This window comes from Nycticebus coucang, chromosome 1 (assembly GCF_027406575.1).
Source record: "Nycticebus coucang isolate mNycCou1 chromosome 1, mNycCou1.pri, whole genome shotgun sequence".
Classification (NCBI taxonomy): Eukaryota; Metazoa; Chordata; class Mammalia; order Primates; family Lorisidae; genus Nycticebus; species Nycticebus coucang.
The window spans coordinates 16171765-16197696 of NC_069780.1; the positions used below are offsets into that span (position 1 = coordinate 16171765).

The 25932-nt window shown below is 34.4% G+C and overlaps 1 protein-coding gene across 4 annotated transcripts in view; it reads left to right on the forward strand.

The window, feature by feature from the left end:
* Positions 1–25932, forward strand: part of PTPN13 (protein tyrosine phosphatase non-receptor type 13) — a 212669-nt gene that overhangs the window by 36410 nt on the left and 150327 nt on the right. For all 4 annotated transcript variants that reach the window (XM_053600624.1, XM_053600841.1, XM_053600700.1 and 1 more), the window contains exons 2-3: positions 1931–2050; positions 20013–20191. In XM_053600624.1, the coding sequence (XP_053456599.1) occupies positions 1936–2050; positions 20013–20191 (294 nt within the window). In that variant the 5' untranslated portion in view covers positions 1931–1935. The remainder of the gene's footprint in view (positions 1–1930; positions 2051–20012; positions 20192–25932) is intronic.

A 25932-nucleotide genomic window follows, 5' to 3' on the forward strand; every position in this document is an offset into this window, starting at 1 on the left:
TATGGGTATGTTTCATATAAAAGATAATAACTCAAATATCTCTTAAAAAGGAATGAAGCTTCTGTTTTCTCCTTGAATAAATATGCTATTGTATAATAAAGAACATAAGAACCTAGAGATTTTTGGTGTAGACTGGGGGTCTAATAATCACACTTCTTGTACAAGTTAAATAAATAAATAAAAACCCTTTTGGCTATTCCAAAAGCAGTATCTTACATCTTCCCTTTTAACTACCACATTGTAGACAGAAGTAGACACCCCTCTGAGGCATGCTTTAAGCATAAAATGTTAAACATTTGGAAAGGAAAATGTAAGGAGAAGGCTGGCCTCACTTATAGCTATAATTGTTTTTTTTTTTCAGTCTAGATTATTTATTGCAAATGTAAACTACAAGGAAATAGCATTTCTTGTTAGTTGAGTAAACAAAGTCAGCGTTTGCCTAAAACAGATGTTTTTATAGGTTAATTTTAAAATTTAATGCAAGATTTAATTATAAAAGAAAATAAGTATTTAACATTTTTAGCTCCCTCTAGCTTTTCCAAATCCATCTGCTTCTGCCTACCAATAGATAAACACTATACATTATGTTTAAATTAGTTTGGTCTGTGTAGAAATCTTAGTAATCGCTGTAGATAACAGTTTTCTTTTTAAGGAGTGTTAATTCAGGAAAATGTGAGGATTTTGACTAGGTGCATTTTTCTCTTCCAACATAAAAGTAGAATTATTAAGCCCATAGAAAATCTTAAATTTTATCACTATATCACCTACTTAATTGAATGCAATTAGAAAAAATTGACCATACCAAATGTCACCACAGAGACACTTTTCTGATCTTTTGTTAGTTCAACTTCTGTAGAGTCTTGATTACAAAGTATGTTCACAGGTATAACCTCTTTGTTTGGCGTAGCCACCCCAAATGTCATTTTTATTGTTATTATTCCCATGTTACAGAAGGGAAACTGAGATTTAAAGGTAAAATGACTCCCAGGGGAAAAGGCGAATTGGCAGCAAAGCAGGGTCTAGAAATAGTTGTTTCCATTTGGTGCAAACTTTATAGTTACAGTGTGTGTGTATTTTTTTTAAGATGGAATCTCACTCTGTTGCCTAGGCTAGACTCACATAGGTAGTATCAGCCTACCTCATAGCAACCCTAAACTCCTGGGTTCAAGTGAGTCTACTGCTTCAGACTCCCAAGTAGCTGGGACTTCAGGTGTCCACAATAATGCCTGTCTAATATTTTTTCTATTTTTAAGTAGAGATGGGGTCATGCTCTTGCTCAGGTTGGTCTCAAACTCTTAAGCTAAGTGATCCTTCTGCCTTGGCCTCCCAGAGTGTTAGGATTATAGGTGTGAGCTATCATGCCCAACCAGTTATAGTATATTTATTGGAGATAATAGAAATCAGTGAGTGAATGGAAGAAATGTGTTGCATATAATTTCCAACTTCCCTTACCCTGACTATAGCGTCTCTTCTCTACCCTTTTTATCTGGGATGGATAGGATGAAACCTGGAACTGAAATCTGAAAAGCCTTCAGTTCAATTAGACTGCTTTGGTTTAATTATCTGTATTTTGGTGCCTCCTGCCACCCTGGAGTTTCTATCTTCTCCCATGAAGTAGTCGCCACCACTATTCTCCAGTTCTGTCACTGGGGTTGATTAGAGCAAGTGATTATTTTGAGAGTTTTTTTACTCCAATTCTTTTACCTTCGGTAAGTTTACCACTACAGGACTTTTTTTTTTAATTTATTTATTAATTTTTATTGTTAAATCATAGCTGTGTACATTAGTGCAATCAAGGGACAGGACTTTATTTAGATCAAAGGCCGTAGTAAGAAATTAGATGGGGCTCATAGTCTGTCATTGATGCAGAGGTTTTACTACTGCAAGTGCAGATAGGTTGTTACACCATCTATTTCCTTTTGTTTCCCAGGTAATATGCACGTGTCACTAGCTGAGGCCCTGGAGGTTCGGGGTGGACCTCTGCAGGAAGAAGAAATATGGGCTGTACTAAATCAAAGTGCTGAAAGTCTCCAAGAATTATTCAGAAAAGGTAAGGGGTTTTTTTGTTTTAAATTGTGAGTATTAGGTAGCTAAAAACTCAGAGATCAGAGTTTTCTTTCAGTATTCTTGTGCCATTGTTTTAACAGCCCCTAAAGGACATTCTGAGGACGTTCTTAGAACCATTTATTGGATAGAACTGCTAAACATGGGGAGGGGGTGCATGGGAACCTTTTGGAAAGATGTAGGATTAACTGCTGAGTACAGGAAGGTGAAGAGCATAAGAAGAGTATTTGGGGGACAAATGATAGAGTTTTGTTGTTGTTGATGTTTTTTCTAATTCAGGGAGAGGAACTTTATTTTTGCTATAACCTAGATATTTGAAGATATTTGATTACAGTTAGGATTAATCTAAGGAATATTTGTTTTTTTAATCTAATATTACTAAAATAATGGCTATTTTAAGTAAGCCCTGTTGATTTGTTTGTTTCACTTTAATTTTTTTAGAAAATTTTTAGAAAATTAAAAAGTATAGACACTCAAGAGTGTAGGACAGGTAGCCATGCTCCAACATGTTGTTGAAGGAGAGATATGTTGGTGGCATTATTCAGTTAATTAATAATAGTCAATTAATATTTAAGAAATATCTGCTACTTGTTTACTATATAGAAGATCCAATAAGTAGATGCCTTAAGGGATTTATTCAGATAAGGCAGATGCATGTGCAATGTTCTCCACTTCCAAACAGTGTGCCAGGTGAGTGACAGAGACAGTAGGTACTACAGATGTTCAGAGGTGGGAGAGAGAATACCTCTTTTTATTATACTAATGGCAAGATCTCTGTGCAGGCTATGACTCATAGAATATAAAGCATGTTGCATATTGTGAGTACCTAACGGTTTTTTTTCTTTCAAATTTCATAATGTTATAGAGATTGAATAGTTGAATATAGAATTCTTGTCATTGATGAGACAATTATTGCATGACATACTGACTTATTACAAGAAAGAGATTTACCAGAGTTGATGTAAAATTAATTGTGAGGTAGCTATATCTTAAATGCCGTCCAATGGGAGCTGGTTATCATAAGACCCCAGTCTAATTCTCAGATTGTCATTAATACTGATACTGATTGAATTTAGCTTCAATCTGTGAAGAGAAATTGAATGTGGCTTCTTTAGCAGTTTAAAGATTACCAACTGTTATGATTGGTAATTGGAAAATTCTATTTATTTGAAGGAAACAAATGCTTATGTAATTTATGTGAAATCTATGATTTTTCATTTCTTGTATTTAATAACACACTGTTTGCCACAGGTTCTTCAGTCTTTTGTATCAAACTGAAATTATATATTTTGGATGAATGGTGGTGGTTTTAGTTTTCTAGTAAACACTTTTATGAATAACCCTGGGAGTGTTGGGGGAGGGGAGATGGGTAAATACAATGATCTCTAAGTTTGTTTGTTTTTCTAAGATGTGTTCTTATCAATGGCTTTCCCCCCACCCCAACCTCTCTCATCATCTTGAATTGTAGGTTGCTCCTGTTTCTTTTTCACTATATGAGTACAAGCATGCTTTTGTCATTTCTATAAGAGAATGCTGGAAAGAAACATTTCTGTTGGAGGATTTTGAACAAAGATTAAGAAAATTATTTGTTTATCTTTTTAAGCCTCCCCAAATTTAGGGTATTAGCATGTTTTCAAACAAGCTCATTGTGGTTATTATTCATGAAATAATGATATCTAAGTATGATCTTGTTGAAAGACACCATCTTCCCAAATGGCTTTCTTTTCAGTGGAAGAGCTATGTAAAACTTTTAAGACTCATGCATTTCCAGACATTTAGATGGTAGTTATGATAGGTGGTTCTCCTTCTGTTGTAAATTTCTTAGTTCTATTGCTTTATGTTTATGAAAACATGCAATCTGAATGACTACTTCTTAGAATTTTTAGAGATTTTCTCATAATCTTACACATGGTCTCTATTCTATGGTTTTTGAAAAGAATGTGTATTTTCTATTTCTAGGTATAGCTTAAGTTTGTTAATGTTTGTGCTTTAAATTTTTTTATATTCTTACTAATTTGTATGCTTTATCTGCCAAATTCTTAGGGATACTTAAAATCTCTGACTATGATTATGGTTTTGTATGTCTTCTGTAATTATGTATTTTTATGTAATTTTATATGATACATACAGTGGCTAATGACTAATATAAATAGAGTAGGTCTTTTATAAATATGCTTTTGTACCTTTTTACAACTCTTTGCATTAAATGCTACATAATCTCTTTTAATATTGCCATGTTTACTTTTTCTTGCCATTTACCAGACCCTTAATTGAAATTCCTCCAGAACTTTCTTTTCCTCTTTCCTTATTTTCACATCCTCTGTGTTTTAACTTAGTTTTGGGAGCGGATTTTTTGTAAATAGTAGATAGCAGAATTTTAGTTTTTTACCTACCTGAGGAGTCACTATTCTTTAATTAGTAAAATAAATATGGTGTGGAAATGAAAGTTCTGGCCTTATAAGTCAGAGATACCATCTTCCAATAAGTCACCAACATGACAAGCACAAAGGGAAGGAGAGGCACCCGATTTATGCTCTCTGGGCCTTTTAGAAAACATGGAGCTGTCCTTTGGCCACATACTTGGGAATCTACTAGAAAGGTGATATTGTAGACATCAAGGGAAGGCAGAAAGTCATACTGCACAAATGTTACCATGGCAAAATTGAAAGAGTCTACGGTGTTACCCAGCATGCTGTTGGTATTGTTCTAAACAAACAAGGACAAGATTCTTGCCAAAAGGATTAATGTTCATATTGAACAAATTAAGCCAGGCGTCCTCAACCTGCAGCCCACAGGCCACGTGAAGTGGTGTGAATTGTATTTGTTCCCGTTTTGTTTTTTACTTCAAAATAAGATATGTGCAGTGTGCATAGGAATTTGTTCACAGTTTTTTTTTTTTAAACTATAGTCCGGCCCTCCAACGGTCTGAGGAACAGTGAATTGGCCCCCTGTTTAAAAAGTTTGAGGACGCCTGAATTAAGCACTGTAAGAGCTGATTAGCTTCGTAAAACGCATGAAGGAAAGTGATCCGAAAAAGAAGGAAACCAAAGAGAAATGTACCTGGGTTCTACTGAAGTGTCAGCCTGCTCCACCCAGAGAAGCTCAGTCTGTGAGAACCAATGGAAAGGAGCCTGAGCTGCTGGAACTCATTCCCTATGAATTCATGGCATAATAGGTATAAAAAATAAAAGACTACTATAAAAATATTTCTCTTCATTGAGTAGAATTGTGGTGTCCCCTTCCCAAAGAAGGATTTAAATCAAATTTTAATTAAATTTTACCTACCTGAGGAGTGTTCTAAAGAAAAGAAAAAAAAGTTCTGAGGAATTTCAAATAAGGGTCTTATTATGTTATAACTTACATATTGTATGTCTCTTAGTTCATCTTATTAACTAACTGAGAGGCATACATAGCTATGTCAGAATAAAACACATGCATTTAAGGTTTTAGTTGTTGTATCATGAAGAACTCATGTAGGGACTCAGCAGGCTTACATAATAAAGAACAATGCTATTCTCCTACTCATTTCTGGATAATCTTTAGACGTGAGGTTATTGTTGCCTTGGAAAAGTTAGCTTACATTATATTGCCCAAAACGGTGGGGGGGTTTATTGTTGTTAGTTGTGGACCTATTGCTTTCTGCAGAAAACAGCTTTTTCGAATCCATGGGATTTTAAGATGTTAGATTTGCTGACTAGTTGGTGCTAAAATGGCCTCTTCATAACTGAGTCTTAATTTTCTTGACTTAGACGAGGACATAAATCTCATATAAATCCCTTTATATATAGTTACTTCTGGTTCCCTGTTTAACAGAATAATAATTAATGAAATGAGTAATTCAAATAAACAGTTAAATAGATAATAGAGTCCCTCTTAGAGTTGTGTCCTTACTCAAAAGGTGTGCCATATACCCTTACATTATGCCCATTAAGTGAGAGCATACTCATTCCCCACCTTCTTTCCTTCTCCCCCATCTTTTGTTCCCCCTCTCCCCAACTTGAAATATACCAAGAGTTTTTAAGGAAACTGGAACTTTAAACACTGCTAGTGGGATTATAAAATGATACAGTTTTATATTTGGAAAACTGTTTGACAACTTCTCAAAAAATTTACACCTGCTATATATATATATACTGTAAGGTACTTATCCAAAAGAAGTAAAAACATATATCAATAAAAAGTTGTACATGAACATTCATTGCACATTTCTTTGCAGTAGCCAAAAGCTGGAAATAATCCAAATGTCTATCAACAAGTGAATGAATAAACAAATTATGGTGTGTTCCATATAATGAAACACTACACACAATAAAAAGGAGTGAACTAATGATACATTCAACAACATGGATTAATCTCAGTATAATTATGTTGAGTGAAGGAAATCAGACAAAAAATAGCATGTTCTGTTTGATTGTATTCTAAAATTCTAAATAAATAACAAACTAAGCTATAGTGACAGAATAGATCAGCGGTTGCTTATGGATGAGAAATGATGGGAGGGAGATAAGTGAGAGATTATAAAAGAATGAAATTTTTGAAGATGGCAGATATGTTGATTTTTCTTGATTTCGATGTATATTCATATGTTAGAATATCAAATTGTATTCTTTTAGTATGTGTAGTTATTATTTGTCAGTTATTCCTTATTAAATCTACTCAAAAGAGTATCATAAAATATTTTCCAAAAAATGTTTAATTTTTAAATTTAGAGCTTGACCATTTTTCTTATTAATTTGAAACTGTTTTTATTTTTTTGTTGTTGTTGCTGTTTGTTTTTTTGTTGCAGTTTGTCCGGGGCCGGGTTTGAACCCACCCCCCTCTGTACACAGGCCCGGCGCCCTACTCACTGAGCCATAGGCGCCACCCTGAAACTCTGTATTTTTAAAAGAAAAATTTTGTCTAATATAATACTATACCTGAATTTTGAGCCAAAGGTTTATTTTTCTTTTTGTAGAGCAAGCAAAATAGATGACTTACTTTTTGTTTTTTTGTAGAGACAGAGTCCCACTTTACTGCCCTTGGTAGAGTGCCGTGGCATCACACGACTCACAGCAACCTCCAGCTCTTGGGCTTACGTGATTCTCTTGCCTCAGCCTCCCAAGCAGCTGAGACTACAGGTGCCCGCCACAACGCCCGGCTATTTTTTTGTTGCAGTTTGGCCGGGGCTGGGTTTGAACCTGCCACCCCATGGTTTGAACCATGGGGCCAGTACCCTACTCACTGAGCCACAGGCGCCGCCCTAGATGACTTACTTTTAAAGATAATACCTAATTCTAATAACAGAATTATCTAATAAGTATATTAAAATTATATTACTGAATTTGGTATATTAAAATGACTAAAAATATTTTTTAAAGCCATGAAAAAAGTCCAGGACACTGAAAATTTTTAAAATAGGCAATGTTATAGGATGAATTGTATTTCTCCAAAATTCATATTGAACTCCTAACCTCCAGTATATCAAAATATGACTGTTTTTGGAGATAAGCTTTTTAAAGAGGTAATAATGTTAAAATGAAGTTAGTAAGATGGGCCATCCCACCTTAGGGATTGATGTCCTTATAAGAAGAAGAAATCAAGACATAGACATAGACAAAAGACCAAGTGAAGATGTAAGAAAAGACGTCCACCTACAAGCCAAGGACCTCTGCAGGCATCTTAACTTTGGATTTAAAGAAACCAAATTTGCAGGCATCTTAACTTTGGATTTTTAAAGAAGTCCAGAATTATAAGAAAATAAATTTCTATAGTTTAAGCCTCCCTGTAGTACTTTATTATAACAGTTCTTTTTTTTTTTTTTTTTTTTTGGCCGGGGCAGGGTTTGAACCCACCACCTCCGGCATATGGGACCGGCGCCCTACTGCTTGAGCCACAGGCACCGCCCTATTATAACAGTTCTAGCAAATTAATATAAGCAGAATGAAAAAAATTAAGTAAACATTCTAGAAATGAAATGTATAATATAACTAAATTTAAAACCTCAATGGAACTCTGCAACAGATTAAACAAATTCTTTTTTCTTCATAAAGTGAAAATTAGTAAACTCAGACAATAGTGCTGAGGAGATCACCTGGATATTAAAAATGTGAGGGGGCTCAGGTTCATGGAGCAGCGAATGAAATGATCCAACATACCTCTAATGAGTTCCAGAAGGGTAGAAAACACAACAATGCATGAAGATACAATGGTTGAGAATTTTTGAGAACTGGTGAAATATATATAGAGATCCTCACGGTCTAAAATTAAGTCGTAATCAAATGAATAAAAATAAGTCCATGCCTAGATTTTTGAGATTGTAAGTATAAAAGATCATAGTCAAGGAGAAGGTTTTTAAAGCAATCAGAAAGGAAAAGAAAGATGAATAACCTACAGAGAAAAAAGAATTAGGTTAATACCAAAACTTCTCAACAGCAACAATAAAATCAGAATTTGGTAGAATTAAAATTTTTCAACTGCTTAATTTAAAAAAACATAAAACTGCTGTAAGAATATTTCATAATTATCTACAAAGAAAAATTATCAATTTAACTCAATATACAATAACATTGATCATAAATAATTTAATATTTGCCAGGTGCTGCATTAAAATTGAAAAGAAACATTGATATTAACTTCAATGATGTATTTTATTAAATCCAATATGTTAAAAACTATCATTTTACTGTGTAACCAGAATGAAAAAGCATTAAGGTATTGTACTTTTTTTTATTACTATCTAAATCTATTTTACCTTCACAGCACATCCCAATTCAGACTCTAAATTTCACAAAAAAATACTTAGTGAAATTTCCTAAAATATGAAGATGAAAAAGTAGATATATATAACCTAAATTGTTGTAAGCATACTTTGAAGTTTTCCAGTATTTTGTGAAATATTCATTTAAAGTTAAAATTAAAAAATCAGTTCCTCAGTTACGGTAGTCACGTTTTAAGTTTTTGAAAGTCATATGTGGTTAATGGCTATTGCATTGGAAAGTGCAGATAGAATTTATTATCTTATTAAACTATGGTTCAAGATTAAGGTCAAAGCAAAAACATTTTCATGAGAAAGCTGAGAGTACTTACCATCAACAAATCCTCATTAAAGAAATGACTAAGACTTTTTTTTCAGAAAGAAGGAAATATAATCTAGAAGGAAGAAGAAAGGTTCAAGAAGGAATGATAAGCCAAGGAATTAGTGAACTTGATGGTAAATTTAAATAATCATTGGTTGTATAAACAACAAAAAAGATGTCAAAATTAAAATTATAAATAAAATAATAATACTACATCTGTAAGACTGGTAGAGGAGCCAGGTGTTAAAGTCTAAGGATTTGATTTTGTTAATAAGAATGATAAGAATATTGACTTTAGAGTCTGCAAAGTAAAATATCCTTGAAAATTTTAAGAATAGTTATGAAAGAAAAAAGAGAGAAAGTGTTCAACTTCTAATCTGGTAGAACCGAAGGAGAATAAATAACATAATTAAATGCCTAAGAAGGGAGACAAAGCATGAACTTCAAATTGGCTTCCTGCATTTTTCTAAGCCTTTTGAGGAGATGCAGAGTGTTTTTATGAGCTAAAAGTTTTTGAGTAAATCTTTATGTAGTGTATGCAGTGTTTTTAAAAGACCAAATTATACTAGTCTTCTTATACTACATTTCTAATTATAGTCATAATTTTGTTGATTAAGAGATTGCATCAGGCCAAGGAAAGTAGCTCACACCTATAATCCTAGTGCTCTGGGAGGCTGAGGCAGGAATACATTTGAGCTCAGGAGTTTGAGACCACTCTGACCAGGAGTGGAACCCTGTTTCTATCAAAAACAGAAAAAATTAGCTAGGCATAATGGCCTGCACCTGTAATCCCAGCTACTAGGGAGGCTGAGTCAGGAGGATCACTGGAGCGGAAGAGTTTGAGATTGCTGTGAGCTATGATGACGTGACTGCATTCTAGCCAAGGCAAGAGAGCAAGACTCTGTCTCAAAAAAAAAAAAAAAAAAGTGGGTGTGTCAATTGTCTTTGACATGCTACATCTCGTCCTGAAATCATAGGCCAGAATTAACAGGTCTTTCAAGTTAAATGTGTTTGAACTAAATACTATTTGTTTTCTAGAAACAAACTATAAAACATAAAGTTAAATTTAATACCTAGCATTCTTTAAATGAATAAGGTATGTTGTTTGGCAAGTGTACAAAACACTATACTAAACTTGCTCTTTCACAATACACGTTTTGTTTAAAATTTTTTTTTTTCCAATTTCTCCTTTTTTTTTTAGGTTTAAAATTATTTTGACTTTAGACGTTCTAAAGAAATAATTTTATAAATTTAAAGAGTTATACAGTTAGAGGGAAAAGTAGCAACAGGTCACTTTCTAATTCCATCTTTGATGATGAATATAATTTTATTCACTGTATTTGTTATTTTAATTTTCATACTTAACAGATTTTATTAATGTTGAAGTATGACATATACTATAAATAGCATTATTCTTAATTGTACAACCTGATGAATTTTTATGAATTAATATACTCATAGACCTACCATGCACATCAAGATATAAAATATTTCCAGTACTTGGAAGGCTCTCTCATGCTCCTTCCTAGTCATTTCTTTGTTACCAAGGGTAATCACATAGATAATTTTTGCCTGGTTTTAAATATGTAAATAGATGTAAGGTGTGAACTCTTATGTGTCTGACTTCTTTACTCAACGTTCTGACTATGAGATTTATTCATATTATGTAACTAAGGTTTTTACAGAAAACATTTTACAATCATTTCTCATTTCTTTTTTTCAAAAATAAGAATTAAAAAGGAGATTTATGCCTTATATCATTTAGTGGCAAGTTAAGATTTTTACTTTCTTAGAATGATATATGTCAGTTATAGTTAACATTTTTACAAGAAATGTATGATAATATTTCTTTTAAAAAAAATCCAAAGAATCTTCATTTCCCTTCACTCTTTGAGAAGGAAAAGATCTTTATAATGTAAGCAGCAAGGGAGTGCAAGAGGGGAGCATATCTCAAGAGCCCCCAAGATTGACATTAGTAATTATTTTTATAAATAACCCTAAAATTTATATGAAACTTTCTTGAGTAATAAACCCAAAGTACAGGCAACCAAAGCAAAATTAGACAAATGGAATCACATTAAGCTAAAAATCTCCTGCACAGCAAAGGAAATAATCAACCAAGTGAAGTGACAACCTGCAGAAGGGGAGAAAGTATTTGCAAACTACCCATCTAACAAGGAGAACTAGAATATAGAAGGAGCTCTAACAACTCAATAGAAAAAAATCAGATAATCTGATTTAAAATGGGCAAAGGATCTGAATAAACATTTCTCAAAAAAGAAAGACATACAAATGGCCAATAGGTATATAAAAAAATAGTCAACATCAACTATCAAAGAAATGCAAATCAAAACTGTAATGAGATAACCTCTCACCTAACTGGGTGAGACTTTTATTGAAAAGACGTTCAGTAATGAAATGAAAAGACGTTCAGTAATAAAATGAAAAGACTTTTATTGAAAAGATGTTCAGTAATGAATGGAAGTGAGGATATGGAGAAAGGGAGCCCTCTTATACAATTGGTGGGAATACAAATTACTGCAACCACTATGGAGAACAGTATGGGGGTTCCTCAAAAAACTATAAATAGAACTACCATATGACTTAGCAATCCCCCTGCTAGGTATATATTCAAAAGAAGGGAATTCAGTATATCAACAAGATATCTGCACCCCCATGTTTATCACAGTACTATTCACAATAGCCAAGATTGGGGATCAACCTTTGTCCAGCATCAGATGAATGGATAAAAAAATGGTGGTACATATGCACAATGGAATTATATATAGCCTCAAAAAGGAATGAAATCCTGTCATTCTCAAGAACATGGGTGGACCTAGAGAACATTAGGTTAAGTGACATAAGCCAAGCACAGAAAGACAAATCTTCCACAGTCTCACTCAAGCATGGGAGCTAAATATTAATCAGTTGTTCTCACGGAGACAGAGAATAAAATAGTGGTTTCCAGAGGCTGGTATGGGTAGTGGGAGGGGAGGATAAAGTGGGGATGGCTAATGAGTGCAAAAAATATAGTTAGATAGAATGGACAACATTTGACAGCACAACAAAGTGACTATAATCGACAATAAGTTACGGTGTACTTCAAAATAACTAAAAGTGAGATTGAAATGTTCCTAACACAAAGTTACGTTAAAATTACATAGTGATGGATATCCTATTTTCTCTGATTTGATTAATTTATGTTGTATGCCTATATTAAAATGTTACATATACCCTATAAATATGTACAAGTATTATGTATCATAATAATAAAAAATTTGAAAATTTTAAATAAAATTTTAAAAATACATTTTTCATAAGTAGCATGATTATGCAGAATCATTTCATCACAAAGTCATTTCCTCCTTGGGAAACTGTTTTTTATTCTGGAAACTAAAAATATATACTATTCTTCATTGACTTTTTCATTCTGTTCTCTAAAAATGAAATAAATTTCAGCCACTCTTGATGTTATTGATTTTTCATCTTTGTATAAATTTTGTGCCCTTGAAAGTAAAATTAAATTATTTAGCTAATTCTTTAAATTTTGTTTTTCCTCCTCCCTGGTTTTTTACAGATAGCCAAAGAAGAGGAAGAACAAGATTTCATTTAACTTAAAACTTACACATGCAAAACAAAACAACACCTTCTATTTTAAAAAGTTCTTTACCATTAAACTTATTGCTATTGCTAATTATCTCTGTTAGTTTATTTTATCTGGCAACATACAATGCGGCAGCTGTATGAAGTACAGAGGCTAACTTGAAGTCATTAGGTGGCAAACAGAAATGGCAACACTTTAAGAGGCTTGGCATTTTGTTTCAAAATTGCAATGTTAGGCGAGCAGTAAGATCAGAGTCTCACTATGTCACCAACCTCAAATCATGATTTGCCATTCATGATTAACATTTTTATGACTACTTAAATAAGATGGTAAAAAAATACATAATTATATTTTTAAAAAGAAACCACCTTCAAGCAAACTATTTCTTACAAGTCTGCAGCTTGAAATATTATGTATATATGAAGTAGTTTTGCTCTCAAAGTTTGATTAATCTTTAAGGAGATAAAAATTGATACTAATACATGAACTTTTTGAGAAACTGGTTGTGTGCCTAATGACATTCATATATCAGACCGGGTAAAAGAGATCAAAGGGGTTCACATCTATGGATATTTATTGTATTTATAGAATGTGTTGGAGAAGAAACAAAATGTGTAGGAAATTAATTTGTATTACGGTTTAGGAAGAAGACAGAAAAAGCCAAATGAAAATATAGACAATGTTTACTTGGGTGGTAGAGAGGAAGAAATACCTGAACTGAGGCCTCTATAAAAAAAAAAAAGATAAATTAACAAGAGAAAAAGCAAAGGTATACATTTATAAAAATTTATAAGTTTTGTGGGACACAGGAGCCTTCAGAAACAAAGACCTAAGTAAATAGATATTAAGTAATTAATTAATTTAGTTAGTTAGTTTGAAACAGTCCTGCCCTGTTGACCTGGGTAGAATGCAGTGGCGTCATCATAGTTCACTACAACCTCAAACTCTCGGGCTCAAGCAATCCTCCTGCCTTAGCCTCCTGAGTAGCTGAGAGTACAGGCCCATGCCAGCATGGCTGGCTAATTTTTTCTATTTTTAGTAGAGACAGGGTCTTGCTCTTGCTCAAGAGTGTCTTGAACTCCTAAACTAAAGGGATTTTCCTGCTTCAGCCTCCCAGAATGCTAGAATTGCAGATGTGACCACTAAGCCCGGCTACCTCACACATACATTGAAGAGATTACTCTTTCAACAGTTTCTGAAATTTTTCATCAGTGTTTCGTAGTTTTCTTTTTAGAGATTTTTTTCTTTTTCTTTCTTTTTTTTTTTTTTTTTTGGAGAGAGAGTCGCACTATGTCCCCCTCGCAGCAACCTCAAACTCTTGGGCTTATGCGATTCTTTTGCCTCAGCCTCCCAAGTAGCTGGGACTTTGTTTTTCTATTGTTGTTGTCATTGTTGTTTAGCAGGCCTGGGCCAGGTTTGAACCCACCAGCCCCAGTGCATGTGGCTGGTGCCCTAACCACTGAGCTACAGGTGCTGAGCTCTTTCTAGATCTTAATCACTTCTTTAGTAAAGTTTATTCCTAGATATTTTTTTTTAGTTTGTTATTAATATTGTAAATGAGATTACTTTCTTATTTTTTTCTTCTAATTGTTCACTACTGGCACATACCGATGTTACTTTTTTGTGTGTTAACTTTGTATCCTGCAACTTTATCATTCCTAGTAGTTTTGGGTAGTGTTTAGGTTTTTCTAAATATAAGATCATATCTGCAGTTATCCATTTTAAATGTCTTTTGTTTCTTTCCCTTGTCCAAATTGAAGATAAAGGGCATCCAAATTAGAGAAGAACTATTTTTACCAATTAAAAAATTCACACGCAGAGAGGCTGAGTAACTTATTTAAGATCAAACCTAGGATTTGAACCCAGGGATTCTGACTTATTCTTGCTGTATTCTCTCTGTTAATTAAATGAAACTACATACTAAATTACTGAAGTCAGATATTAAAAAGAATGAAATGAAGCTGACAATTTTTCTGGTATCTTTCCAAATCTTCTAGAGGAGTTTAGAGATTTGGGAGATTAGTAAGGTCTAGGACTTTATACCAGAATATAAATTCTTGAGAATGAAAGCTTATAGAAGTTTATTAAATGATGTTGAGTGATTTACTATACCAAGAAAACTTACATGATGTAAAATGTCTTTAAAGGGACTGTCATCAATTTACATTTTTATAGATATCAATTCTAATCATTTACACAATTTTATTTTCAAGAAAAGATTGCTATTAGAAAAATAGAATTTTAAAAGTAGTAACAAAACAGGAGGAATTAATAGTTTTAATTTGGAATCAGATTCTATCATATACTATTATATAATTTCCAGTTAGCCTTAAATAATTTATCACAGAACTTACTGTCAAAAAATGTTAAAATACAGGATAATTATTCTAAACCACTTATTTTGTATTTGCACATCATTGTACCCAAATGATTGTTTTAACAATGTATGCATTTTTTAAATTAAATCATAAACACATAGATCATGTATACATTAATGCACTTATAGGTTACATTGTGCTGGTTTCACATAGAATTTGAAATCTTTACCTCACACTGGTTAATTATCATTAAGTAAATCATCTCATTTACTTAATTATTGTGTTAAGACATTTATACTCTATACTAATACATCTGACATGTACCCTTGCATTATGCACCATAGGTGTGATCCCACCATATAAACACAAATGAATTTTTTAGAGAATTCTGTACTGTAGAGTGACTTCATCAAATCTGTCAGTTTGGAACAGTGGCCTCTGTATCGTTTTTTTCCAAACTAATTAATAGAAAATGTAAAATAGGAGGACTATAATTTCTTTTCTTATGTTTGAAGAGGCAAAGGGATTTTTTTTTTTTTTTTTTTTTTTTGTGGAGACAGAGTCTCACTTTATGGCCCTTGGTAGAGTGCCGTGGCCTCACACTCACAGCAACCTCCAACTCCTGGGCTTAAGCGATTCTCTTGCCTCAGCCTCCCGAGTAGCTGGGACTACAGGCGCCCACCACAACGCCCGGCTATTTTTTGGTTGCAGTTTGGCCGGGGCCGGGTTTGAACCCGCCACCCTCGGCATATAGGGCCGGTGCCCTGCTCACTGAGCCACAGGCGCTGCCCAGGCAAAGGGATTTTTAAGGTCAAAACAGTGTCATTGTTGTTCTAAGTCCCAAGACGATTTCCTGATACTTTCCATTAGTGTTCCCTTACTGAGTTTGTTGCCCAGTTACCCTGTAGGTGGAGGGGGTAAAAAAAGGTGTGTGTAGGGGTATAATCTGAAGGAAATGGTAAGACCACTTAGGAAAAAAATGTATGACTATGAAGTGGTGGTTCATGGATTTTAGTTTAAGAGAACTTTGGAAAGATGCTCTAAGTTATTTCTTAGTATATCAAATTTCTGCTTATTTCTAACTTTGCCTCTAGCCACTTGAAATTTTAAGTGGCTTTTTCTGTGGATATTGGTAAAAGTCTATAAATAGAATCATTTAACTATTGGAATCAGTTCATGTCAGATTTACACTTTCATAATAATAGCACTGTTGAGTACAATCAACATATAACTAAAGCATAGGACATAAAGTTACAAGCTTCTGGAATCTCATTTTAAAACATTCTTTTGTTAGCATTCTTTGATTTTGAATACATTTGTTTAAATTCCTTCTGTTAGACAAGAATGGTGAATTAAAGACCCATTCTAAAAAATAAAAAAAAAAAGACTGATTCTAGCCAGAACTCTAAATTCCCTCACTTACAGGTTTTCAGATGCTTTACAATTTTGTTTTAAAATATATTTTATGGTTTGATTATGGTTTCTCAGGAATTCAGTACTTAAATGACTTGTGTATGTGTGTGTGTTGGAAATTGCTATGGCAGGGTAGTTGTCACAGTTGCTTTAGCTTTATTACAAGCTATTTAAAAATCACATTTGAAAATATTTTTGTCATTTCTCTGTGTGGGTTTTTTTAAAAAGCAAAAGTCTGACCCACCTTGGAAATTCTGTTTCTCACTGATCTCCACCATTCCTGAGACCAGAATTCCTGCTGTTCCTTGTACAGACTTAGCAATTTCCTGACCACATGCCTTTGCTCTAGCTTTTTCTTCCCTTTGGAAACCTACTCTTGCCATGGTTAAGTCCTACCCATTTTAATGGGTCATATATAAAAAAAGAAATTAATTATTGTAGTTGAAGTATATGTCCTCTTAACTCCCTTTCGTATTATCTGTTTTTCTCTTAGACACTTTGTACTTCATGTCTTGTATTTATTTATACATATTTTTTATCTCTCCTAATACTTTGGATTCTATTAGCAAATGACCTGTAATGTTGAGAAGAATATGTTAATATACATAGTACTTACAATGATGAGGTACTTTATATATTCAATAAAAATGAACAGCTATTAATAAAGCAAAATTTTAAATATATAGTTCCATTATTACACAATATATGTATCAAAACATCATATTGTACCATATAAATATGTATCATAATTATGTGTCAAAAACAACAAAACTTATATAAAAAAACAAATAGTTCTTTCCAGGTAATAATAATTGTATTGACCTTGGTTGTGCTGGTACGTGAATAAATCTCTTAATAATTTCAGGGTAGGTAATAAGGAATTACAGGTTGCTTTCATCTTCAGCAGTTTCTGGTTTGTGCTAACACGTTGAGGAGGAGATAAGGTCAGTCTGTAGCCAAGGATAAGGAAGAGGAATGGCTTTAAGTGCCATTTATTAAGCCAGTGACTCCCAAAATATATCCACAGTTCTTTTTTTTACAGATATATCTACAAGTCTCCTGTTGATAGTTTAGAATATATATATACACATATATATTTTTCAGGTTAATGTGAGGGTACAAACAACCAAATTTGGATTTGTTAGGTGGAGTCCCTCTTGTAGTTATGTCTTGCACCCAAAAGGTGTGCCATACACCCCTCTTTTCTGCCCATTCAGTGGGTATATCTGCAGCTCTAACTTTTCTCCCACATTCCAGATCAATGGCCTGATATACCCATTTGAATATCTAACAGTTATCTTAAATTTAACAGGTCTCAAAGTAAAGTTCTACTTTCTACTACCACCTCCCAACACCAATCTCAGCAACCTGGCTGAGAATCTTCATCTTCTGTATCTCGGTTGATGGCCTTCCAGCCTTCCAGTTATTCAGATCAAAACCTTAGTGTCATCCAGACTCCTCCTTTCTGTGGTCACTGTCTCTAAAATAAGTTCTATTTCCAAGAGCTTCTTACCCACAGTTACTACCACTGTGGTTGTAGACCATCATCATCTCACACTGGATATTAGTACATTGGCTTTCACTGGTCTCCAAGAGTTTATTCTCCGTAGTTGGTAATTTTGCACGAATTTATTTTAGGCTCTCTTATAATGTCTGTGATGTGAAATCTTTTGTCAAGAAAAGTGTTGTTCTGCCTTGTTTGAGTTCTTTTCTATCTGGATTGTGTATTGTTTGTTCATGAAATACCTAACCAAAGGCTTTTAACAGAAAATGGGTAAACTATACCCAACTATACCTAGGATTACCAGGTAGATGTTGTGATGATTTATTGAAGTATATTTTGCTGTTTCAGCCATCTGATGTATTGTTAGTTGAGTTTATGAGGATCATTAATCTCCAACACTGCTTCATTGCAACATAAGATGTGTTGACTAGTTAAAAGGTGGTATTCATACATATTTTTCTTCTTTAGCACAGTCATTAAGGATATGTCTCAGATTCAGGAGTTTTTTAATCTTTAGAGGAAGAAGGAATTTTAATAGTTTACTTTTTTGTTATTTTGGGGTTTGGGGGCGAGGAATATTTGTTTGTTTTTGAGACAGAGTCTCACTCTGTTGCCCAGGCAGGCTTGAGTTCCATGGCATCAGCCCAGCTCACAGCAACTTCAAACTCCTGGGTTCAAGTGATCCTTCTGCCTCAGCATCCTGACTAGCCAGGACTACTGCCTGGCTAACTTCTCTATTTTTTGTAGAGAGGAGATCTTGCTCTTGGTCTGGCTGGTCTTGAACTTCTGAGCTCAAGTGATCTTCCCACCTTGACCTGCCAGAGTGCCAATTAATAGGCATAAGCTACTATGCCTGGCCTAGTTTCCTTTTTTTGACAAAAGTCTAATTCTGATGATCTTGACCACAGATAGAGATTTAAAAGCCAGAAAATACGATTCAGTTCTGATGAAAGTTATTTTCCAGGAAAGCATAGATATTGTATGTGTGTTTGATAAACTGTTCTATGAACGTCTGTCAATTTATTATCATTTGACATATAGTGATATCACTATAACCTATTTATATTGAATAATATAAATATTGGCAGTCACAGGCCTTTTGTGACTTTTCAATAGCATTTTCTTGAGTCTGTAAATCACTTCACCTAGCAAACCTTAAAGCTTAACTTTATTTTATTATAGGAGGATACAGTGAAGTTCCTTCCAATTAGTCTGTTTTGTTGAGCCTAGCTTTACTTTTAGGAGGAGGTCTCTTGAATTCTAAGGAATTTATTTTCATTGATACTCTTAAGCACAAGCTCTGAGGCAAACATTAAACAAAAAATTAAGAGACCCCATTGATCACATTTGGTAGTACAGAGCAGGTCGCTTGACAGTCTAGTGAAATAATGAACAAATGTAAACAAGGCAAATCCAAATTCAAGCAAAATATATATTTTGACTCAAAAAAAGAAACTTTCATTGAAGTTAGAAATTTTATTTGATGATCCAAATTTGATGCATTTTCAAAGGAACTGATTTCTAATCATTTCAAAACACTATCTTGTAAATCATAGACAGTTGTTTATCTTGGGGTCCATAAGTGGGTTGTAAGTAGATCCACTGAACTTCAGGAATATACAAAAAGAGTTTTACAGTATGAGTAATGTCCTTGAAAGAGAGACCATAGCTTTTTACCAAATTTTCAAAGTAATTCATGATCCAGAAAAAGTTTAACAACTATTAATTCTTACCCATATCTATATTATGACTGTGATAAAACACTTGAACCAAGTTTAATTCCATGACCAACAATAAAAGTTCTCTATTTGTAGTTTCTAGGATCTTCTATTGAGATTTGAAAGGTTAAGCTCAATCAAATGTTGTTAATAATGTTAGCAGTTGTATTTACATGAAACCCATTCTTTTTGTACCATGTTGATTTGATGTATGTAACTATACAGTAACATCTGTATAAATAGGCTGGGATATCCTTTGAAGTGATTTTTTTTCTTCTGATTGTAATTTTAAACAATTATCTTTTTATTCTCTTTGTATGATGCAATTACAACCAGTAAGCATAGCTGATCCTGCTGCCCTTGGCTTCATTATTTCTCCATGGTCTCTGCTGTTGCTACCATCTGGTAGTGTGTCATTTACAGATGAAAATATTTCCAATCAGGATCTTCAAGCATTCACCGCACCAGAGGTTCTTCAAAATCAGTCACTAACTTCTCTCTCAGATGTTGAAAAGGTAACTGTTAAATCTTTTTTGTCTGATTTTTGTTTTAGATTTTGATGGAGGTGGGGTAAGGAAAGACAATGGACTACCCTGCTTGAAAATTTTACTGAATTTCAAATGATCATGTATTCAAAGAAGTTCGTATTTATTTTATCTGAGAATTCAATACAGTTCTAAAAAATTTATGAAATTAAAAAAGTATGAAAAAAGTTAGCTTTTATAAGTATGAAAAAAGTTAGCATGTTTATAAATATGACACACTTATTGAATGTCTGCTGTATATAAAACACTGTGCTCATGAGGAAAATACAGAAATAGGAAGTTGATTCTGATTAATATGTATAGAACAATCTATAATATAGCACAGGCTGAAACAAACACTATTTAACAGGGTAAAGCGTTTTGAGAGTCTGTCAGAGGAACAGTTAATTTTTAGTGTAAAACAATATCACAGAGAAGGTAGCATTTATGTTAGGCTGTGAAGATGAGTAGAATTTAGATAAGTGAAAATAGGATTCTATTCAGAGTCATTTGTGTGGGCGGGGGCAGCCTGGTTAAAGGAAGAAAAGAGGCTGAATGTCAAAATGAAGAAAGCAGATTCTCAGGTCCTTCCCCAGACCTATTGAATCAGACACTTTGGACATAGAGCCTACCAACTTGTGATTTATCAAGCCCTTCAGGTGATTATGACACATGACAAAACAAAGTTTGGGAATAGTTGTTCTGTGCCATATCTGGCAATTAGGAGGCTCTCAACATTCATTGAGTGCATAAAAATGATTAAGGATTTTTTAACCCAGAGATGTCTGTGATTTGTTGCTAATAAATGTGTAGCCATACAAACTCAAAGGTGTGTTGCTAAAAGGAGGTGGGTAGTACACATAAAGCAGCTTTTAGTTCTTCACCAAGATCCAGAGATGAATGTATGGGTGGTATCTGCACATCAGACTGTAGTTTCTCACCAAGCCTGTGTTTTGTGGTCAGTAAGCCAAATCTGTGAAGGCTCTCCATGTGCTTTTTAGAAAATGGATATAGAGGTACAAAGCATTCTGGAAGATTCTCAGTGATAACAATTTTACTATTATCCTATTTTCTTTTCTTTTTTTTTTTTGACTTTTTTGTAAAGACACAGTCCTGGGCAAGATAGCGTCCTCTTGCCTTGGCCTCCTAAAGTTTTGGGTTTATAAGCTTGAGCCACTGCACCTAGCCCAATTTTCTTTTTCTTTTTATCTCTCTCTTTTTTAAAAATTTCAGATTAATATGAGGGTACAGATGATTAGCTTACGTTGTTGGCGTTTGTTAGGTAAAGTCCAAGTTGCAGATGCTCCCCTCACCCTCTCCCCCACCTCCCCTCACTTCTCCCTTTCTTTCTTCCTCCTCTCCCCCACTTGAATTTAATTGTGTTTTTCTCTTGTGTAGGCATATAATTATTCGTCTACTAGTTTCATATTAGTATCACGTATATTAGAAACTTGCTTTTCCAATCTTGTGATACTTTACTAAGGGGAATGTTCTCCAACTCCCAATTTTATTTTTCAACAAATATTTATCAAATGGGGGCTCTGGGGAGAATTCTGGTTTTGTCACTTAAAAGACATATGAATTCAGGCAATTTATTTAACCCCTTTGTGCCTCAGGTGCCTTATCTAGAAGGGTTAATAATTATACTTACCTCATGGGGTAAAGTAAGATAGTTAAGAATAAGAAAGTTAAACAAGATACTGCTTATAAAATACTTAGAACAGTACTCAGCATATAGTAAGCATCCAGTAAGTATTAACTATCACTATTATATGTCAAATGCTATCCTAGGTCAAGGAACAGAGAGGTAAATGGGGCAAAGACTCTCTGTACATGGAGTTTACATTCCAGTATGTTATAACAAAGATATTTTTACATTGATGAACTTCCTCGACTCTCTTCTTTCTTTGTCACATTTTCTTTGTGTTTTCATAGCTGATTCTTCCTCTTTCATATACACACTTAATTGTCTAAATTTCTCAAGTTGATTTCTTAAGTCCAGCTGTTCTGGTCCCTTCCTCTTCAACCCTATTTCCAGGGTTCTCATTAGGCCTCCATTTCTCTTCTCCTACACTTTTGTCATAAATTTTAACCCCGATTTCTTCTTCTTGATTGTTCTCCCAAATACTCTCAAATTGATTCCCTTTATCATGTTACTTTTCTCCTAAAAACATTTGTTAAGTTGCTCTCTCTCTCTCTCTTGTTTTTTTAACCCAATGAAGTACAGTTTCCTTAACCAAATGTGAAAAGTTCTGGTCCCATCTGCCTTCTGATTTTTTTTTTTTTCAGATATATAGGCTGTACCAGTGATTATTAGACAGGTCCTGAGCTTTTTGGCTTCACTCTTTTGCATAGTAATGCTTTTTCCCCTCATTTTCACATGTCCACGTCCCATGTACCATCCATTCTTTCAGTGAGCATCAATTGAGGAGCTATCATATGCCCATGCTATAAAAGGCCCTAGAAGTACTAAAATGAATAAGTGGTCCTTAGTGTTAAAGGACTAGGAGGCTGATAGAGAGTCAGACAAAAAGGAAATAATGGTGATGATGATGATATAGGGAATTATACACAATAGTAGTAGATCTATGCAGAATATTCAGAGAGCAGAGAGAGAGAGACATAATTTATGTTTTAGGTCTCAGCTTAACTCCGTTTTAAGTTTCTTCTGAATCTTCTATAATCAAAGTAATCTTTTCTTGTCTTCAATTTCCTTAGCACAAATTTACCACTTCTAGGTGCATACATAAACATTCATGTATCTCTCCTTTTAGACTTTTAATTCTGGGAAAGATTATACAGATTAAAGTAGTATTTTCAACTAGAGGCAATTTTACCTCCTATGGAAAATTTGGCAATGTTTGAAGACAATTTTGTTGGCCATAATTGAGAGGGTCAGGGTCCTACTGGCTCATGTAAACATGTAGGGTGACAAGTTCCAAGAATTCCAGGGCAAGTTTTCAAAGCCAGAGACTCAGGAAAGCTGATGGTGTAGTTCTAGTCCAAGTCTGAAAACCAAAGAACCTGTGGAACTGATGGTTTAGCTCTAATTCAAAAACTGGCAGGCTTGAATCCAAGGAAGGTTTTAATTTGAGTTCAAAGGAGGAAAAGGCTAGTATCCCAGCTCAAAGACAGGCAAAAAAAATTCTCTGCTACTCAGGGGAGAGTAAGCCTTTTTGTCCTTTTCAGCTCTTGAACTGACTGGAAGGCGCCCATCTACATTAGGAGAACATTCTGCTTTACTCAGTCTACTGATTTAAATGTTAATCTTATCCAAAAATACTGTCATAGAAAAACCTCGAATGTTTGACCAAATATCTGTTCCCGTGGAGTTGATACAGCTAACCATGACACTGTATATATAGTTGATCAGCAAGGGTACAATTATATAACTTAGCTTTAAAAATTATTTTATTAGAGTAATGTTACAGAGTGGAGAGAGTGAGGAGGCTGCATCTGGCTCCCGCTCTCACAGCCATTACAGTACATTGAGCTCCACAGAGACAGCGCTGGGGCAAGTGAGAGCCGGACGGGCACTGTGCAACTCTGTGCCTCGCTGAGGAAAATAACTAAACATGAGCAAAGGAGATCCTAAGAAGCCAAGAGGCAAAATGTCATCATATGCATTCTTTGTGCAAACTTGAAGGAGCACAAGAAGAAGCACCCAGATGCTTCAGTCAGCTTCTCAGAGTTTTCTAAGAAATGCTCAGAGAGGAGGAGACCATGTCTGCTAAAGAGAAAGGAAAATCTGAAGATACGGCAAAGGTGGACAAGGCCCCTTATGAAAGAGAAATGAAAACCTATATCCCTCCTGAAGGGGAAAAGTTCAAGGATCCCAATGCACCCAAGAGGCCTCCTCCAGCCTTTTTCTTGTTCTGTTCTGAGTTATCGCCCAAAAATCAAAGGAGAACATCCTGGCCTATCCATTGGTGATGTTGCAAAGAAGCTGGGGGAGATGTGGAGTAACATTGCTGTGGAGGACAAGCAGCCTGATGAAAAGAAGGCTGCAAAGCTGAGGGAAAAGTAAGAAAAGGATATTGATGCATACCGAGCTAAAGGAAAGCCTGATGCAGCGGAAAAGGGAGTCATCAAGGCTGAAAAAGGCAAGAAAAAGAAGGAAGAGGAGGAAGATGAGGAGGATGAAGAGGAAGATGAAGATGACAAAGAAGATGATGATGATGAATAAGTTGGTTCTAGCGCAGTTTTTTTTTCTTGTCTATAAAGCATTTAACCCACCTGTACACAACTCCTTTTAAAGAAAAAAATTGAAATGTAAGGCTATGTAAGATTTGTTTTAAACTGTACAGTGTCTTTTTTTGTATAGTTAACACACTACCGAATGTGTCTTTAGATAGCCCTGTCATAAATCACAGCAACCTCAAACTCTTGGGCTCAAGCAATTCTCTTGCCTCAGCCTACCAAGTACGTAGGACTATTGGTGCTTGCCACAACACCTGGCTATTTTTAGAGACAGGGTCTCGCTTTTGCTCAGGCTTGTCTCAAACCTGTGAGCTTAGGCAGTCCTCCTGTCTTGGCCTCCCAGAGTGCTAGGATACAGGCATGAGCAACTGTGCCTAGCCTCACTTGAGGCTCTTTGAAAAGGTGTTTACAAACAAGGTTCTTTGAAAAGAAGTCTAAAAAGAAGTGTGATACTCAGATTCTGCACTATAGTATCTTGAACTTCACACACATTTTAGTAGCTAAGAGGGGATAGTAAGATGTGTTTTTAAAAAAGATTTTTTCCTTCAAGGAAAACAAACAAGCACCTAACTATGTAACAAAGTAATATTAGTTAACTGCTTTATTATAAATACAGATGTTTTATCCTGTTTGAAAGTATTTTATGGCATATATGATGGAAAACATCATCTCTGGCTTATCAATGATGGGTAGACTTTCACTGACAGAGATGGAGAAAAAATATCAACGGAAAGAACAGCTCAGGAAAAGTTGAAAAACAGAAGGATGTGTTTTGCCAATAGGAAATTATGTAGTAGTCTTAAGTGTTTCAGTTATGATAGGGAAGGAGTGATGACAGAAAGAAAACTTTAAAATCTCCTCACAAAATGGAAGTGGAAGCAGATCAGAGTAACCCTTGAATGTCATTATAAAAACTTTAAATGTTTAAAAATTAAGAGTCATGAAAATGATTGGAAAGTGGAATAACTTTTATAATTTAGGAAATAATTTAAAGAGTAAATTAAAGTGCTGTGAGATTATAAGATGGGTACCCAGTTTTATTCATACATCTCACTGATTTTTTACAGAAGATTTGAAATACTGTATAGAATTTAAAAATAAAAAGGAAAAATAGGAGCAGAGTGAAATAAAGGCAAGCACATAAGATGAAATCAGAGGAAGGTTGGTGCAAAAAAAAAACACATGATAAGAATTCAGTATTGATAGAGATGGGCTAAAAGTTTAGCTCTGAATCTCTTCACAGAAGGAAAAAGGAAAGATGATTATATATAATTGATAACCTTGCTTCTTGTCTCACAGAGAAAAAGTAAAAACAGTTAGGAGAGACTTTTCCCAAGATACTTTCACCACCTTCCCTCATAAATTCCCACCTTCTCTGCCTCCCTCCTTCCTCCTCTCTTTAACTACCTGTGCTTCTTTGTAAAGCCAGCTACTCCATCTGTGCATTAGCTTCCATCTCCTCTTGTCCACTCAACAGTGTTGCTCCAGAAATCTGCATTCTTTCTCACATTTCCAGATTTCCCTGTTGGATC